The sequence below is a fragment of the Scyliorhinus canicula genome, chromosome 16 (genome assembly GCF_902713615.1).
Source record: "Scyliorhinus canicula chromosome 16, sScyCan1.1, whole genome shotgun sequence".
NCBI classification, from domain to species: Eukaryota; Metazoa; Chordata; class Chondrichthyes; order Carcharhiniformes; family Scyliorhinidae; genus Scyliorhinus; species Scyliorhinus canicula.
The window spans coordinates 95,783,281-95,803,303 of record NC_052161.1 but is presented as its reverse complement, the minus strand read 5'-3'; the positions used below and the strand labels follow the sequence as shown (position 1 = coordinate 95,803,303).

General features: G+C 45.3%; 1 protein-coding gene across 4 annotated transcripts in view; it reads right to left on the bottom strand.

Annotated features, from left to right (window-relative positions):
• The window catches only part of epha8 (eph receptor A8), a 711,779-nt gene that overhangs the window by 253,083 nt on the left and 438,673 nt on the right, over positions 1-20,023 (bottom strand). For 3 of the 4 annotated variants that reach the window (XM_038821567.1, XM_038821564.1, XM_038821565.1), the window contains exons 7-11: positions 19,713-19,875; positions 16,762-16,858; positions 12,982-13,049; positions 2,255-2,380; positions 881-1,066 (exon numbers count right to left, since the gene is read on the bottom strand). In XM_038821567.1, the coding sequence (XP_038677495.1) occupies positions 881-1,066; positions 2,255-2,380; positions 12,982-13,049; positions 16,762-16,858; positions 19,713-19,875 (640 nt within the window). The remainder of the gene's footprint in view (positions 1-880; positions 1,067-2,254; positions 2,381-12,981; positions 13,050-16,761; positions 16,859-19,712; positions 19,876-20,023) is intronic. The other variant, XM_038821566.1, reaches the window with a different exon arrangement.

Sequence of the window (20,023 nt, the reverse complement as noted above, 5' to 3'; positions counted from 1 at the left end):
GTCCTCCATAATATTAGGATCATGCGGGAGGCCATTTGGACAACCAAGGCATTGCTAGCTCTTTGAAAGTGTTATCCTGCTGTCCCACCCCCTCCCCGTTTGTCGCGCTTTGTTTAATCCAATTCCCTTTCAAAAGTTATTATTGGATCTGTTTCCAACACCCTTTCAGGCAGCGCCCAGATTGTAACGACTCAGTGTAAAATAAAACTCAATTCCTCTCTGGTCCCAGGGCAGCACGGTGGCACAGTGGGTTAGCCCTGCTGCCTCACGGCGCTGAGGTCCCAGGTTCAATCCCGGCTCTGGGTCACTGTCCGTGTGGAGTTGGCACATTCGCCCCGTGTCTGCGTGGGTTTCGCCCCCACAACCCAAAAATGTGCAAGCTAGGTGGATTGGCCACTCTAAATTGCCCCTTAATTGGAAAAATGAATTGGGTACTCTAAATTTATTTTTTTTTAAATCTAAAAAAAAAAAATTCCTCTCTGGTCGTTTTGCCAGCTCTCTTAATAATTAATTGGAAGTCGGGTTGTTTAATATTTATCAGTTCCCAAATTGTTCTGAGCCGGATTACCTCATACAAGGTTTATTCGTTCATACCATCAGTAGCAACTCTGTGATTGCCAGAAGTCCCATGAATCCTCAAAGTAATGATAATATTTCCTGAGCAAATTTCAAGCTACACATTAAGGCCCAGAGGTTCCTCGAGAGTTGCTTCTGCTTTGTGGCAGTAACATCACCCGAACTTTGCCTTGGGTGTAGCTCTGAAGCAATTCCTGGTTGAAAGACATCCGTCACATGCACAGTAAGTATTTTACTGTGAGCTACCTGCACTCGTAAATTAAGCAATGTCTTGTCACAAAGCTACTGCCACTCTCGTACTTACTTCTGGTGACAACTCCTTCGAGGCGAATAATGTTAGGATGGTCAAATTGCCCCATGATGCTGGCCTCACCCAGGAAGTCCCGTCTCTGTTTTTCCGTGTATCCAGATTTGAGTGTTTTTAAAGCCACAGGGATCTCTCGCTTTGCCGGCAGCTTCAAGCGACCATAGCACACCTCACCAAATTCACCTGCAGAATAACAAAGCAGTGAAAGCCAAAGGTCAAAAGTGATATGATTTCATCCTGGTCACCAGTGCTAATTGGCTGGTATCACATTGACAGTCTGTTATACTGGCATCTTACACCGGGGCAAGATCCGGTCTCCCCCTCCATCAGGATCAATGGGGTAACTTTCCCAAACGTGGAACATTTCCCCTACCTGGGGAGCCACTCTCATCCAAGGATGACATTGATGCAGAGATCCAACATTGTATCCAATCCGTGAGCATTTCCTTCGGATGCCTAAGGACGAGCGTCTTTGACGAGCACGACATCCATGCTGAAATCAAGGTCCTTGTGTACAAGACGGTCATTCTCCGACTCTTCTATACAGCTCAGAAACTCGGACTGCGCATAGACGCCATCTCAAGGCCCTAGAGAGGTACCATCAATGCTGTCTGATATGGATTCGCTGCATCAGCTGGGTGGGCACGCGTGCGTCCTTGGAGGAGCCAAGAGTACCAGCATCGAGGGCAAGGTCATCTGATGCCAACTTTGCTGGACCAGTTCATGTGCTTAGGATGTCAGAGCCCTGACTGCCAAAGCAAATCTTCTTCATCTAGCTCACGGAAGGCTTCCGAACAAGAGGAGGGCAAAGGAAACATTTCAAAGGCAACCTGAAGGCTTACCTCATAAAATGCAACATCGACGTTAATGCCTGGGAGACCCTCTCTCAGAAGAGACCTACTTGGAGGAGCCTCCTGATTGAAGGGACAAGATTCTTCGAGGACACCCAATGGCAAAAGGAGGTCCAGAAAAGGAGCTTGAGAAATGAATACTAGCGACCTAGAGTCCAAGGACCGATCTCACCTCCCAGACACACCTGCCAAGTGTGCAATCGAAGATATGACACTAGGATCGGCTCATCAGCCATGCAAGAGCCCACAGAACCCATGACCGGTAACATGGAGTTGCTAAGTCAGACAATCATACTCATTGGCGAGTGATCGCCGAAGAAGGATTGAAGACAATGGAACTGACTATTAGGTGGCAAATACAATAATACCCCCTGTCTACCATCCATTTACTTGCCCACTGATGCTCTGGGTGGAACTAGGGGTGGACAATAGACACTGCCTTCTCAATGTTCCAACAATAGACTCGCACATGACACTTCAAAGGAACTCCTCTTTTGCTAAAATAAAATAAACTTCTCACCTGAGCCGATGACCTTTTCAATTTTTATTCTCGACGCCTCTATTTCTCTGGCAAATTCGCGGACTGCTTGGCCTGGGTCTTCGTAGGTGTGAGGGTCGACGTAAATCTTAGGGTCTGGGAATCTGACTGTAGGAACAAACGTTGAAATAAAGTGAAAACGCTGACTGGAATAATTCAGTAAAGTTAGTGGGAAATTTGCTTTGAGATTCAAGTTTAAAAAGCGAACAAATGATGAATCTCCGTTCTTAACTCTGTTGACAAATCTTAGTGGGTTAGATGAGCCATCCAACCTTGCAATAAAGGCTAACATACCATGAGCCTTCTCACAGTGCTGCTATATGGCTATAACAGTGAAGGGTAATTTCAACAATCTTCATTCCCAATCCTGATCTGCTCTATGGCCCTAATGAGCGCAGTTCAACACTGCAAATGCAATAACATAGGAACAGGAGTAGGCCAATCAGCCCATCAAGGCTGCTCCGCCATTGAATACGATTATGGCTGACCAGCCACTTCAATGCCTTTTGCCACACTATCTCCACATCCCTTTGGTATTTACAATCTGTTAATCTCTACTGTAAACATATTCAATGACTGAGAATTCCAAAGATTCTCTGGGTAAAAAGCATCCTCCTCAATTTGGTCCCAACCGGCTTCCCCCTTATTTTGAAATTATGCCCCTGGTTCCAGATTCCACAACCAAGGGGATCATCTTATCTGCATCTACCCCTGCCTGTTCCTTTTCAGTATTTTGCAGGTATCAACGAGATCATCCCTCATTCTTCAAAACTAAGGAGAATACAAGCCTGGTTTTCCCAATCTCTATTCATAGGACAGTTCTGCAATCCTGGGAATAAAGCTGGTAAAGTTTCATTGCACTCCGTCTATGACAGTAACATCCTTCTTAAGGTAAGGTTACCAAAACAACACACAGCACTCATGGTACAACCTAATCAAGGTTCTATAGAAATGAAGCAAAGCTTTGCTATTCCTGTACTTAAATCCTCTTGCGATAAAGGCTAACGTATCATTAGCCTTCCTGATAGCTTGCTGCTAGCCTTTAATTACTTACTTGATGTGGACACACAGGTCCATTTGTGCATCTACACTTTCTAATTTCTTGCCATTTAAGAAATAGGCGGCACAACGGCTATTGTGGTTAGCACTGCTCCCTCACAGTGCCAGGAACCCGGGTTCAATTCCGGCCTCAGGTGATTGTCTGTATAGAATTTGCATGTTCTCCCCATGTCTGCCTGTGTTTCCTCCAGGTGCGCTGGTTTCCCCCCACACTTTAAAGATGTGCAGCTTAGGTGCATTGGCTGTGCTAAATTGCCCCTTACTGTCCAAAGATATGTAGATTTGGTTACAGAGTTGCGAGGATAGGGCCTAGCTAGGGTGCTCTTTTGGAGGGTTGGTCCAGATTGGATGGGCTGAATGGCCTCCATCTGCACGGTAGGAATTCTATGATTCTATGAAATTACACTGCACATTATTGTTTCTGCTAAAGTGGATAACCACATATTTTTCTACATTATGTTCCATCTGCCATGTTCTTGCCCACTCACGGAGTCTTTCCAAATCCTTTTGAAGCCACTTTGCATCTTCCTCACAACACACATTCCCACCGAGCTTTGTGTCATCCACAAACTTGGAAATATTACATTTGCTGCCCACGTCCAACTCATTGATATATTTGTGAACAGCTGGGGCCCAAAGTACCCCACTAGTCACAGTCTGCCAATGTGTGAATGACCCATTTATTCCTTCTCTCTGTTTTCTGCCTGTTAGCCAATCCTTAATCCATGCCAGAAGGTTACCATTGCATGTGCATGATTTTGCTGACACCATCCCGCGGGGAATTTTATCTAAAGCCTTCTGAAAACTCAAGAAGGCTACATCCACCAACTCTCCTTTATCTGTTGGTTACAGCCTCCAAAAACCCAAAAGGTTTGGTAGACATGATTTCCTCATTCATAAGTCCATGTTGACTATGCTCATCAGATCACTAGGAGAGGCACATTTACCTGAGAGAGTGTGGCTGTGTCTAAAACTCAACATAACTGTTGAAGAAGAAGAACAGAGCGAGTCAGTGTAGAAAGACCATTCCTCTCTGATTTAGTCAACAAGAGGCAATTGTTCACTCGTCACCAGATGAATTGCCCAACTGAAGTAATGAATTGTTAACTATTTCAGGCATTGTACTGAGTTCAGTGGTTTGGAGACGTGAGTAATCAAAAACTTGTTTACATAATTCTAATGACAAAGTGTATGGATGAATGATGAGTGTGTGGAGTTAAGTTACAAATCAATCATGATCTGATTGAATGGCGGAACAGACGTGATAGGCTAAATTACCTCCTGTATGCAAAGGATAAAATTGATTGTTGAAAGGCGGATATTCACTTAAAACGATAAAGGGAGTAGTGGAGCAGAGAGACTTAGACAAACAAATCTTTAAAACTTAATAAATTCTGACAGTGACTGCCATCTTGTCATGACTTAACCTTGGCTAAGATTTTAAGATGAATTTTATTAGAAAGTTCTTAACCTCAATGCTGTATTGAGGGAATTTGTGATTTAAGCTTCTCAAAAACTTGTCAAGGGCACTTGCTGTCTCTCGAGACTTAAATATGGGTCTTCTTACCACAGTCAGTAAAACATTCCTTTGATACTGAATCTAAAAGATGTATTAGGATATAAATATGGGGTTATGTATCAAACTCAGAAACACGTTGGACGGGATTTAATGGCTGTTCACAGTGGCGGGAAATTCTGGTCCCACACCGACGCACAAGTTTCCATGCGCATGGGTTTCCCAGCGACGAGGGGTGCTGTCAACGGGAAATCCCGCAGACAACGGCGGGACTGGTAGATCCCGCTGACGGGCCGCCTCCCCCACCGAAAAACACACGACGGGCGGTCTGTAAATCCCGCCCATTGGGCGCCAAACCATGAGGTACCATAATGCTTACCTCCTTTTGGGACAATTTAAGTCTCTCAGTTAATTCCTCTCAACCTTCATTTTTAATAAATTAAAGCCAATTTAGAATTTTGTGGATATTGTAAGGTTGCGGATAAAAACTCTTCAGAAACTCTCCCCACCAAATAGTCGGGTTCTCGAGTTAATGCTACAGAAGACTGAGGCACTAGTTCTAAAATATACAAAAGATTACTAAAGAACCAAACATGCAATTCAATATCTACATCGAAACAATAAACCATAACAGCAGATAGATTTACGAAAAAGAGAAATGGTAGTCTTATAGAACAGAATCCCTACAATGCAGAAGGAGGCCATTCAGCCCATTGAGTGTGCACCGTCCCTCCAAAAGAGCACCCTACCAATGCCTACTCCCGCCCTATCCCCATAACCCCACCTAAACTGCACATCTTTGGACTGTGGGAGGAAACCAGATCATCCGGAGGAAACCGACGCAGACACAGTCACCTGCGGCCGGAATCAAACCCAGATCCCTGCCATTGTTAGACATCAGTACAAGCGACTTTGCTGCCCATTTTATTTAGACTGTCTTATATCTCATCAAGAATTCAGTTTTAAACTTCAAATGTTACAATAAAAGTATTCCAAGTAGGATATCCCTCAAACATTAAAGTAAGTTTACGTTAATCTCTGAGTAAGTGGGATTGACCTAAACACATTAAACAAATCTGTTTCATCTGGTTTGCTCCTGGATACTTACAGAATTTTTTGAGATTATATAATTAATCTCTTACACATTGAGCTGGATTCTTAATTGCCACAAGACCCTCCTTTTCATCCTCCAATGTAGGTTTTGATCACTCTTAATTCTCTTGAAAAGACAATGTGCTGTAGTATTGGAGTAATCTGACTCCTCACGTCCGTTAAGGGACTCACGTGGCGCAGGAAAGCCAACTTTGCCAAATTCGGTATGCTTTATCAAACTTTTTCCTTCAGCAAATATCTGTCTTATACAACTAAAGTCTGACTCTGAATTCAAACACTTTCTCTGAATGTAGTTTAGTTATCGTCATGTGAGTGTATGAAATATTAAATTGGGCGGAATTCTCCCAGTCCGCCTGGAGCGGGTTTGGTGGTGGCCGGGAGCGGGGAATCTATTAGGAGCTAACTAGTCGGAAGCCCGCTGGCTTAAAATCATGTTGCAGTTCTGCCAATGGTGGGTCAGTCTTCCTGCTGGCTGGTGGCGTCAATGTCATTTGCAATAATTTGCATCTCATGAATGCTCATTAAAATAGCTGCCCGCAAGTATCCCATCAAGCCTTTCAATCTTGCACCATACCTGCAAGAAATGACATCAGTGTAAATCCCAATTGATCAAGATTGGCACAAGGCGGTCAGTCCTCAGTTCGCAAGAGTCTTTAAGGTGAGTGCAACAGCCTTTCCGCCATGGTTCTGCGCTGCTGCTGATGCGCTGTTCACCACTTTACCGGGGCAGGCTGGTTCCTGCCCGCTATCTCCAGGCCAAGCTGGTCTTCACTGACAGCACCGTACTGCTGGATTCATGGGCCATCTAGCGTCACCGACTCGGATCAGTGCAGCGCCTGGGGTTGAGGAGTACAGGAGTCTCCTTTCGCTTGTTGTCACACCCTAGTGTCTATCTGAACAGCTGTGCACTGTGGGACTCACACAGCCACTGCATCAAAGGTCTGACCTTTGACTTGCGGTGGCGTGTGAGCCTGGGGTGGGGGAGAGGTTGTGTAGCCTGACAAGACAAAGGGAACAATCTGAAAGGAGGGCTGCAATGGGGTGGGGTGGGGAGGGCGAGGGCTCATAATAGTAGGCAGACAGGTAAGGGGGTGGATGAAGAAGACAAACAATGGAAGGCAAAGAGGAGACAGAGGGGCAGGTAGCTGGACCCCGTCAAAGCTGCATGACAAGCTCACAAACAGGGTGATCAAAGGGACACCGCATCGTTTACTGGAAGGAGATGCATGAAGACTCCAGATGTGGTGGGTAGGGATCCCAGTGGGGCATGGTCATCCCGCAAGCAATGGGCTCAGGAGGAGGGTGATTTAATCGAGGAACAGATTTCCTCTTGAGGCAATTAGCCTTTTCCCTCTGGGTTGCTGACACCCTGCACGGTCTGGTGAAGACAGGTGATTTTGAATTGGGATACGAGTGTGCTAGTTATATATGGTGCTGTGACCTTCAAATCCTTCGGCTGACGGCTGGCAGATGAATCAGCTGTCGACCCACCTGAAGATTTGGACGGGAACTCGCTTGTACATAATTAATGAGGTTCCAAGCACAGGATCTGGTGCGGGATCCTGCCATTCTGGTCAGTGGGAAAGGTGGCGTTGGAGTCACTCGCCACTGCACTTCGCCTCAAAAATGGAGAATTCTGCCCATTGTGTGTTATTTTTTCAGTGTTCGTTTTCTCATAAGTGAATCCATATTACAGGGAGGACTAAGCCTCAACTGTCTTTCGTGAATTGTTTGGCCTGTTCTTGAAATGAATAAACCATTCAATGAGTTTTAAAAGGAAAAAACTATTTTACCAGTATCCCCTTGACTATGGCCATATTTCCTTTGCGGCCACCCCCAGCAGTAGGTGCCACTACAATGTCCACCATATGGAAACACCCACTCCTGCCTTCAGCATCAAAGCCTCCCTTGCCATGGCCCACCTGACTGGTACCGATGAGCACAACCCCACACATCTGGGTTCCGAGGCCTGTTCCATTGTTGCTGCTCCTAACTGGGTGCAGTTCCACCGGTCACCACCACTCCCAGTGGTGTTGCTGGGACTAAAGAACTGCTGGTCCTCTGATTGTCCGGTATCTCTTGGAGGTTGGATCTCACCCTTTAAAGGGCGAAAGCGCCAACAACAGGCAATCAGGTCCGAGCTGCCAGAAACCACCAAGGCATAGAGGGAGTGCAATGGAGGTTTACCAGGTTTACTTCTGGGATGGCAGGATTGTCCGATGAGGAGAGATTAAGGAGATTGGGCCTGTATTCTCCGGTATTCAGAAAAATGAGAGGTGATCACGTTGAAACACATAAAATTCTTATGGGGTAGATGCATGAAGGATGTTCCCCATAGATGGGGGTGGGGTCTATTACCAGAGGACACAGTCTCAGACTAAGGGGCAGCTATTTAGAATTGAAATGAGCAGGAATGTCTTGGTGAATCTTTGGAATTCTCTACCCCAGAAAGCTGTGGACATTCATTCAGTATATTCAAGACAAAGATCAATAGGTATCAAAAATATCAAGGGGCATGGGGATAATGCAGGAAAATGGCACTGAGGTAGAAGATAAGCTAAAATTTGGTTGAAGTACGGAATAGGCTCGAGGGGTTGAATGGCCTACTACTGCTCTTATTTACTTTGTTCCCACATCCCCTGTTTTCTGGCCCACTGTCTGGCCACCGCCCCTAGAATTAAATTCAGCCCAGATTGTGGAGAAGTAGGGGGCGGCACGGTGGCACAGTGGTTAGCACAGTGCCAAGGACCCAGGTTCGATTCCGACCTTGGGTGACTGTCTGTGTGGAGTCTGCACATTGTCCCCTGTGCCTGCGTGGGTGTCCTCCAGGTGCTACGGTTACCTCCCACAGCCCAAAGATGTGCAGTTTAGGTGGATTGGCCATGCTAAAATTGCCCCTTAGTGACCAGGGATGCACAGGTTGGGTGGGGTTATGGGGATAGGGTGGGAGAGTGGGCCTAGGTAGGGTGCTCTTTCAGGGGGTCGGTGCAGACTCGATGGGCCAAATGGCCTCCTTCTGCACTGTAGAGATTTTTATGATCACTGAAACCGAGGGTTTTCAGAGGCAGGGAAAGCTGGCACAATGGGGACGTGGAACTAGGCTCCCAGGGTGGAACTACAGGAGCAGCCGGAGTACTGCCCTCTGGAGGGGAGTGATAAACAGAAGCTCATGAAACACACCTATTTATGAACAGGCACTGACTTTAAGGAGGGTGGCATTATGGCTCAATCCAATTCTGTATTCATTTGGGATCAGAATGCATTTTCATTCAGGACTCATCAGATAGCTAAAAAGGACCGGAAATACTGGCTACTTCAATCCTCTACTTTGCCACATCTGCTGTGATTAGCTAGCTTATCAGATCAGGGGTTAGGCCTGGGAGCTTCCTGACTTGCATGGTTGAGCATTGTGCCATAATTGAGTTAATCAGAGTGTTTCATCTGTTTCATCATTCAGTATTTCTCAGATTTTTTTTCTACAGGGTGAAGACAATCAAATTTAATAATAATAATCCTCTTTATTGTCACAAGTAGGCTTATATTAACACTGCAATGAAGTTACTGTGAAAATCTGGGTGAATTCAGAATGTCGAAATTAGCTAACAGCACGTCTTTCGGGACTTGTTAGAAGAAACCGGAGCACCCGGAGGAAACCTACGCAGACACGGGGCGAACATGCAGACTTCACACAGACATTGACCCAAGCCGGGAACCGAAGCTGGGACCCTGGAGCTGTGAAGCAACTGTGCTACCCACGGTGCTACCGTGTCGCCCAGGATGTCTTTCTCCTGCTCAGGACAAGAGCTAAAGAAGGACTCATTAACTCCAATTCGATCTATAAGTTTGTGTTTGATACGACTGCGGTGAGACATCTCTCAAACAACAACGAATCAAACCACAGAAGGGAGATTGATCACTTGGTTGCATGGTGCACCGAAAACAACCTCTCTCTATATATCGGAAAGTCTAAGGAACTGATCATCGACTTCAGGAAGCGTCTGCGTCAATTCTCACAATAGTCTACAGATGTGCCACAGAGAGCATCCTATCCGGCTGCATCACAGTTTGGTATGGCGACTGTTCGGCCCAAGATTGTAAGAAACTGCAGAGTGTGGTCAACTCGGCCCAACGTATCACACAACCTTGCCACTCCCACACTGATTCTGTATACACTTCCTGCTGCATCAGGAAGGCAGACAGCATTAGCAGTGACCCCTCACACCCAGGCTTTGCCTTCTTCCAGACCTTTCCATCAGGCAGAAGGTACAGGAGTCTGAAGACCCGCACATCCAGACATAAGAACAGCTTCTTCCCCACAGCTACAAGACTCCTCAACGACTCCCCCTCGGACTGATCTGTTCCCTTTAAGAACACTATTCACGACGCCCTATGCTGCTCTTGCTCACGTATTTGCTTTATTTGGCCCCTTGTTCCGCACTGCAACCAATCACTATTTGTCGATGTACCACTTGTCAATGTACTCTGTCTGTTATTCTTTTGTCTACTATGTACCTTCCCTTGGCCGCAGAAAAGTACTTTTCACTGTACTTCGGTACATGTGACAATAAATATCAATCAAAAATATCAATCGATCCATCGACAGTTTCAGCCCTCTAATTGTTTGAATACACCTGAGGTGATTCTCCATTCCCTGCTGTTAAGATCAGGAACCTGATCAGATGGAGATTTGGGCCGGGCGACAAACCAGTGGAGAGTCTCCGTGCATGCCCTGCCAGCTATAGTGGATTTCCCGAACACCAAGCCGGGCTTTCCGCCCCAACCATGTGGGATCATGCAAATAGCTCATTAGAGCTATTTTGCATGTCATTGCCGGATTGGACGTACCATTCACCAGCCAGATGGGATGTTCCAACACACGCTCAGCCGAGAGACCCGCTGGCCTGAATTGGTGCAAGTCCAGAGGAGCGTGGACCTGACAGCTTGCAGTCCGAGGAGTGGCAAGGTGGTAGGTGACCTACCAATAATTGCCACCAGGGTGCTGAGGGGGTCCCTTCCTGGGAGGTGGATGTCAGGGAGGCTTGTGCTGGGCTGGTGGGGTTCAGGTCAGAGGTTCCTTAGGATGGCCTCTTTGGATGCTCTATCCAATTGCTGCAATTTCTGAAATGTCTCTGCCTCTTTGTTCTCAAGCACTTCGTAGAAAGTGAAGGGACAGCCCCCACAGCTGTTCTTTCCTCGAGAACAAAGAGGCAGATTTGTAAAAGAAATGCGCTTGGAGAAACAGCTGCGACACTGACTTAATGGATCCTCGTAGAACTATAAAAATAAACAATCTGATTCTACCCTTTGAAATTCCAGTGAGCAGTCAATCACGATGCTTTGAGCAGGCAGTTGAGTGTGAAATTCATCGTAAATAGTCCAGCTCAAAGAATTCAGCCTCCTGGTCATACACATTGCTTCCAATACTTCAAAAGGCAATGAAATTGACAGTGTGAAAACCACTTCAAAAGTTTCTACCTCTTTAGAGGCATATCTTTCATCTTCATCTCACAGACCTTTAAACTTGGCATACTGGCAGAGTTTCTATAGGGTTTAGAGGTACAAATGGGATTACACTTTCACTCCATTGTGAGAAAAATGTATTTCTTACTTACTGTTCAAACGGTTTAGGGGTGTAGATAAGAACATTTTCACTTTATTGTGAGGGGTGTGTATTTATGAGATTACGAGTGACTGTCTAAATGGTATAACGGTATAGATGAGAAAATTTTCGTTTTATTTTGGAAATACTTTAACTTTTACATACTGACCAACTGTTTAATGGGGTTTAAAGGCTGCAGGTGGAGAAAGCAGCCAAAGGAGCCCCATCCCAGCGAAGACCCCCAACTTGATCCCTTCAGCACAAGCCCCCTGACCTCGTCCTCCAAGGGAGCAACCCTCTGAACTGTGAGATTGCAATGCACTCACAGCTCTTTGATGTGGTTGATGTTTGAAAACATTGGGGTTTCGGCACGTAATCACTCACCCATGAAGGGAGATGAATCGAGGCTGCAGCTGTTATGTGGTAGCTGTCAACCACAGCCCACGACTAGAAATGAATAAATGACTTACAGCTAGTGGATCAGACGGGTTGAAATGCGGCTTACAGCTGTTCTCCTTCCAGGAAGGTCCACGTGGGGCTTCCAGGTAAGTGTTACGGCTGTAATATTTTTCACTGCCCTTGCCACTGCTCTCTTACTTCCAGACAGGAGTCTCTTTTCTTGGTGGGGGTCTGCCTTTAGTCAGGCTCTCCTTGTGTGTTGTCCCTTTAGTTAGCGTGTCTATGGGAGGTCCCTTTAGTCATGGAGTCACTTTGGTTAAGGGGTCTCTGTGAGTGGTTCCTTTAATTAGAGGGTTCCTGTGGGAAGATTTATTTCTTTAGTTAGGGGGTCACTGTAGGGCTCCCTCTAGTTAGATGGTCTTTGTGGGGGGTCCTTCAATTTGAGGGTCGGGGGGGGCTTCCTGTTAAGGGGGGTCCCTGGTTGGGGGGGGTTCTCCCAATGCCAATCCTAATTTTTTGATTCTCCATCGCATCGGGCCCCTGCTACCGGGGGTGGGCGGTGGAGAATCCAGGCCAATATAACTGCAGCATGGAGGCCATGGGGAGGGTGACTGAGGGGGGTGGGGGGGTTCGAAAGATGGCACCCTGATCCGCGAATACTGAGCTCATCAGTGCAGTGAACGATGTAAGTGTAATCTTGATTGGGCTTTCCTTGCCAAGGCCAAAAAAAACGACAAGTGCCGTTAAATAGCGGTTTAAACGTGCCCAAACCGTGCACCAGACCCAAATTTGCCGCTCATTAGCTTGTGTTTATGTCTTCCTTGTCCTTTAGTCATGGTTTAACTTCTGTAAATTTCTGTGTTCCCAATATCCTGCACAGACCTATGATATTATTAGAAGAAATAAAAAAGGTGGGGAATATTTACAGCATTATGTAAATGGACAGTAAAAATAGACAAAAGGTAATTCAGTCTCAATGGTCTCATTTCGGTTTTATTGAACTCTATTGCTCCTGGTACTTACGGTGTCCATTTTGATAATACATCTTTTCTTCATCAGGATCCTGAAATGCTTTACTGTACCCACACCTTCTGTAAGAAAAATATAATTCAGTAAAGCCACAGTTACACCCAGAGGGTAGCTGAATACTTGCCTACGTGTAACAATGAGAGGATTCAAGATCCACCCAGTGACAATTGCATACTCTGGTGATGGTATGATGATTGAACATATCTTGAATTGGACCGATCGCTTTCAAGAGTGACTAGTTTTCCAATAAAAAGTTTTCTGGCACTCATTCATTTAAAAAAATCGACCTCACATCAAAGACAACCAGTACGCAATGCAAAAAAGCAAAGTTGTTATCAGCTTGTAATTAGCCTTCTACATCTGCCCGCTTTCATTCAAAGTAAATCTTCATTCACTGAATTGTTTTTTGCAGATCCAAACTAAATGTGTGCCCTGAAACTGAATAACAATATTTCTGAACACATGAGTGAATTTCTATCTTTACTTGGGGGCATTAATCTGGTGAAGCACATCACTGAGCATTATAGAACCTGTTTAATTTTTATTTCACTCACTTATATCCCTTTATAATGATATAAAGGCACCAGACATTCATAAGGGATTGTGTAAAAACATTGTGGGTTCCATAGAATCCCTACAGTGCAAAAGGAGGCGATTCTGTCCATCGGGTCTGCACTGACCCTCTGAAAGAGCACCTGACCTAGGCTCATTCCAACACCTTATCCCCATAACCCCATACATTGATCATGGCCACTCCATCTAACCTGCACATCCCTGGATGCGAAGGGGCAATTCAGCATCACTCATCCACCTACCCTGCACACCTTTGGACTATGGGAGGAAACTGAATCACCCAGAGGAAACTCATGCAAGACATGGGGAGAAAGTAGAAACTCCACACGGACAGTCATCCAAAGCCGGAATTGAAGTTGGGTACCTGGCACTGTGAGGCAGCAGTGCGAACCCGTGCCATCGTGCAATCCTTATCACCCTATCTCTGCCTTTCAAGTCAATTATCCTAACCATTACGCTACTGTGGTCCTAATTTAACTTAGCAATCAAAACAGCATTGGTACCTGAGAACAGGTAGAAAGCTTGAAGGCATCAGAGCCAAGGCTATCTGTGCTCTGTTCTGCTCACAGGCCAAAGTGAAGACGAGACTGGATTACATGACACACTTCCCTCCTAGTGATGGGTGTGCTGCTACCCTTTAAAGGGATTTTACAACAATATCCACCATTAAAGGCACTTTTAAAATTAAGCACAGGCAGTTATTTTATCAAACCTGTGTCAGTCGACCTATCAAACATCCTTTTATTATGACTCAGGTAAGGAATATATCACTCACAAGGGAGGATTAAATTCAACATTGGTGTACCTTTCTATATCTGTAGATATAGTTATGGGAGGGGGTGGAGTAGTGATATTGTCCTGGACCAGTAATCCAGAGACCTGGTGTAATCACGCTCTCGGGACCCTGGTTCAAATCCTACCACATCAGATGGTAAAATGTGATTTCAAAAAAAATCTGGAATTAAAAGTCTAATTCCATCTAATGATGATCATTGTTGATTGATGTAAAAAAACATCAGGAAACCTTTTAGGGAAGGAAATCAGTGGCCCTCACCTACATGTGACTCTAGATCTACAACAATGTGGTTGACTCTTAAAAACAAAATGCTCAGTTCGAGGGTAATTAGAGACAGGAAACAAATGCCGGCCTTGCCTGTGTTGCCCATATTACATGAAAGAATGAAGGAAAAAATATATATATATTGGGGAGATGGATGTACTGATCTGATGATCTGGGGGACTGGGTGACAGTGAGCCATCTATCACCATCAACTAGATCATTCTTTATGACCTTGACCAATCAGTGTCCACTTGCAAACCTATCAGTCCACTTGCGAACCAATCAGTTCACTTGCCAACCAATCAACACACACTTTGTATGTGGTATAAATGTGTTGCCCTGACCTTGGTGTTTTTGTGAACTGTCCTGATTGATGTAAAATGAGAAACTTTGACAAACTTTTTTTCAGCATTACCTAACATTTGTTGCCAAACGACTAGTTCTGGTTATCATGTTACTGGGATTCAGCTTTCTCCCTTAAATATTCATGGCCCCTAACTGGATCATAATAAGGGAATGAATATTGAAGGCAGTGGATGGGGTGCCATTCCAGGAGACTGCTTTGTCTTGGATGCTGTCAGATTCTTCAGCATTTTTAGAATGGCACTCATCCAGGCAAGTGGTGGGTGTTCCATCAAATTCCTGTCTTGGAGATGGTGGAAATCTTTGGGGAATCAGGTGAGTTGCTGGTCATGGAATGCCCAGTCACTGACCTGCTCAGTTAAGTTGCTAATCAATTGTAACTCCCAGGTTGTGATTCAGTAATGCCAGTGAATGTCAAGGAGAGATGGTTACATTCTCTTGTCTTCGCAGCAATGGGACTTGTGTGGAATGAATATTATTTGCCACTCAGCAGCCCAAGCCTGAATGTTGTCCAGGTTTTGTTGCATATGAACAAAAGCTGCTTCAGTACCTGAGGAGCCATGAATGATGCTGAGCATTGTGCATCATCAATGCTAAAATTACCCTTAGTGTAGGTGGGGTTACAGGGATAGGGAGGAGGCATAGGCTTAAGTGGGGTGCTATTTCCAATGGCTGGTGCAAACTCGATGGGCCGAATGGCCTCCTTCTGCACTGTCAATTCTATGAAATCCAACAAATGCAAAGCAGCAACCAGCACTGCCAATCTGATGTTGAATGCTAGCCAATTCAGTACAGTACAACCAGAGGTGGGAATCTTCAAATGATTTAAGGCTTTGATCTGCCAGCCGCGTGCTTCTCTATCTTCCCGCTGATTGTCAATGGGATTTGCCAAATCACTGGCTTTTAAAGCAGACCAAGCAGGCCAGCAGCACGGTTCGATTCCCGTACCAGCCTCCCCGGACAGGCGCCGGAATGTGGCGACTAGGGGCTTTTCACAGTAACTTCATTGAAGCCTACTCGTGACAATAAGCGATTTTCATTTCATTTCATTGTAGCCACCCCATGCCGTCGGGAAACCCGCAGGCAGGGGTGCGCTGCTGGCGGGAAAAGTGAATCGCAATGGCCAACATCTTGACCGCTGTTTGGTCACTGAGAAACAAAAGGGACCATCAGGCTGAGAAGAATATCTCAGAAAGAAGGGTTTGAGTTATGAGGGGCTGGCGCGTCGTGGGCTGTTCAACCTGGAAAAATGAAGTGGGGAGGTGATTCTGTAAGAGGATAGAAGATTGTTAAAAGAATGCACTTTAAACTAAACTGTGTGGACAGGACAGTGGGAGATAGGGTCAAACTAGTAAAAGTTAGCTTCTGGACTAATATCAGAATGTTCTTCACAGAGAGCATGATTCATGTTTTGGATTTTACTTCAGGCTGGATAGGTGGAGGCCTAAACTCTTGATGTGTTCATGCAACAACTAAATGCAGCAATGGGGGAAGTGTCTGATGCTTCAGAATGGTTGGTTTCATATAGATTGTGCGGTTCCTCATTGGTAAGTGTCAATTTTAAGCACAAAACTGTATAGAGATAACAGGCAGTCAACAGATACATTCTGAAAGGTCAAATGGTGAGCCTACATGTCCTGTTTCCGGATGTCATTGGATCCAGAATGCACTAAGGCTCCCTGAGTCACAATAAGCAAAATGATGGTCAGTTTAGTCTCGATGGAGTAATGTTCTCCTCCTAACTCTCAAATTTCAATATGTTATTGCATGACTTTTACCTTTTCCTGCAGATAAACATTGCCAACAGAACGATGAGCCCAGTAACTAAAGCAAAGCAGATCCAAATGATTGTGGTGGTATCATATCGGAGCGAGACTATAAGAAAGATAGAGAAAACACTATTAATATAATAAGATGTCACAATGTAAACCAATTAGATTTTGGTTCTGCCTCTCATGATTAAGCAGCTTTAAGATAAATGAACAATCTTATATTTCCCTTAAATAACCAGTGATTCAGAGGTTGCCGAGTGCAGGGGTGAGATGGTGGAAGGCCTGCCTCGGGTTCCAGCACTGTATACAAAAATAAAGATTAAAAGATAAAACAGCACTCACTTCTCACACTCCTCAATACCCATACACTCTACATTCCACACCCATGCCAACCCATTGCCGCTTCATGCATCCCAAGGCCCTTTATAGACCCATGTTATCTTAAAGCAATGCATGTCAACCCTTGCTCCCCACCCAGCACCATTTACCCTTACATCTACCATACCAACTCTTCTTATATCCACCATGAGCAGACCTCAGAACCATGCAAAGATAAAATAAAGTTCTAAGTATCTATTGCAGACTTTGCTACATTGAAATAAACATTAATTCATTAAAAACCTATTTCAAAGAAATAATGCCTTTTAACAACAAACATTTAATTCAAGTTTGTAACTCTTTATCACAACAAGCAATTGGAATCCAGTCTCAGATCAAAGTGTCTATAGTCACTGGTAGGTGTCAATCAAACTGTGAAATGGCAGGCACCCCACTGTGCTAATGGATGGTTGTAAAATCAGTCATGCAGCATCAATCCAGTCATGGAAGTCCTCAGACTTATGTCCACAAAGTGAAATAGCAAGTAATCACTTTTGTACCACTTGAGACATTTTCCTTTCAAAGATTGACAGCTCCCTTTGGCAGGTCCCATTGTCAGGTGCCTCTGACAATTTTGACAGTTAATTTTGACAGACCTGTTGACAGTTTCAATGAGTTTGACAGAAATGGGTTTATGCATTATTAACTCATATTTTTCCCTACTTTTAACAATTCTAAATGGCACCTGACCTACCACAAAGGAAACCTTACCACATTCAGGGGCTGGTTTAGCACAGGGCGAAATCCCTGGCTTTTAAAGCAGACCAGGGCAGGCCAGCAGTGCAGGTTGTGGTGACTAGGGGCTTTTCACAGTAACTTCATTTGAAGCCTACTTGTAACAATAAGCGATTTTCATTTCATTCTTACCACCCCCAAAAATGCCCCGGGACTAGATCCAAATGGATACCTTTGTATCTGCCAAGTTCAGACCTGCATCTGGTTTAATATGGATTGTACACTCCTGGCATCCCAAAATCCCACTTCAGTGGAGGCAGCTGGTGATTTAAATGGCCAACTTCCTCCATTAACCATGAATGGACGAAACATGCACTGTCCCCAAACCAACCTTCGTAAAAATGAGAAGTGCCATGTTGACGGGGAGGACTTCTGATTTTTGGGAGCTTCTGAAATTTTCACCATGACCTTGGAGAAAATTCAAACCTGTGTTTTTCACTTTCCCTCCAAGAAAGTTCATCGAGAGCAGTATAGTGCTAAATCTTTAATGAATCTTGGTTCCTCCTGACAAGGTAGAGGAACCAAGGTTTAGACTGGCACTTTTGGTGAGATGGAGTGTGTCTCAAGCTTAGTCAAAATGGTGCTCGAGCAAGAACTCCTGGCCCCAAACCCAGCACCAAACTAGGGTGAGAACAGGGGCAGGTCTCCTTTTGCACATCCATGGTTAATAGAGGCAGCCACACATGTAAAACTAATTTGCATTCCGTCAGATACAATTTTTGGGATTCTGCTTTCTAAAATACAACTCTTGGGCTTAATAATCATCAGCAGAATGTCTGCACTTTCCAGAATTCTTCAGAGAGATAGGGCTCTGTGAGGAGGAGTGCGCACTCCATTTGTGTTAGGTGCAGTGTGCTCCATTAGTGTTGGGCTCTGTTAGGGGGAGTTTGCTCTATTAGTGTTGGGCTCTGTTAGGGGGAGTTTGCTCCAGTGGTGTTGGGCTCTGTTAGGGGGATTAAGGGGAGTGTGCTCCATTAGAGTTGGGCTCTGTTAGGGGGAGTTTGCTCCATTAGTGTTGGGCTCTGTTAGGGGGAGTTTGCTCCATTAGTGTTGGGCTCTGTTAGGGGGAGTTTGCTCCATTAGTGTTGGGCTCTGTTAGGGGGAGTTTGCTCCATTAGAGTTGGGCTCTGTTAGGGGGAGTTTGCTCCATTAGAGTTGGGCTCTGTTAGGGGGAGTTTGCTCCATTAGAGTTGGGCTCTGTTAGGGGGAGTTTGCTCCATTAGTGTTGGGCTCTGTTAGGGGGAGTTTGCTCCATTAGAGTTGGGCTCTGTTAGGGGGAGTTTGCTCCATTAGTGTTGGGCTCTGTTAGGGGGAGTGTGCTCCAGTGGTGTTGGGTTCTGTTAGGGGGATTAAGGGGAGTGTGCTCCATTAGAGTTGGGCTCTGTTAGGGGAGTGTGCTCCAATGGTGTTGGGTTCTGTTAGGGGAGTGTGCTCCAATGGTGTTGGGCTCTCTCAGGAGGAGTGTGCTCCAATGGTGTTGGGTTCTGTTAGGGGAGTGTGCTCCAATGGTGTTGGGTTCTGTTAGGGGAGTGTGCTCCAATAGTGTTGGGCTCTCTCAGGGGGAGTTTGCTCCATTAGTGTTGGGTTTTACTCCCCTGAAGCCATGAGCATATAGAATGGTGGATGGTGCGAAAATCAGAATGGCCTACTCTGTCTCCTGCCTCTCGCATTCCTATACTCCTCACCAGCATCTCTGAAATGTTCTTGCTCTGTTAAATGTTAGACTTGATATAGGAGGTGAGATTAGCAGCATTGCCTTTCCCCCTCTGAGAGGCAGCCGCCCCACATTCATGTTCAATAAAAATCCGACAGATCCATTGTTTGGGAGCCCGCGTTGCACACACCTGATTTCGCAGTTTCAATCTCGACGGTCTGGCTGAATCGGCCACACCCAGCTGATGTACGGGCTCGAACCTGAAATACATAACGAGTTCCAGGTTTCAGGTTGGAGACTGTCACACTTGTTCCCCTGGCTTTCAGTGTGGAGTAACTCTGCTGTTCCTTACCCTGTGGGACAGTAAAAATACCCCATTTGAGGAGCAGCTTGAGGTAGACTGCGAGTCATTACTCATATTACATGTCAGTAGCTGCAAACTCAGATCGATATAGAATTACGAATAGGGCTGTCAACTCTGGACCATATTCCAGTTGGTTT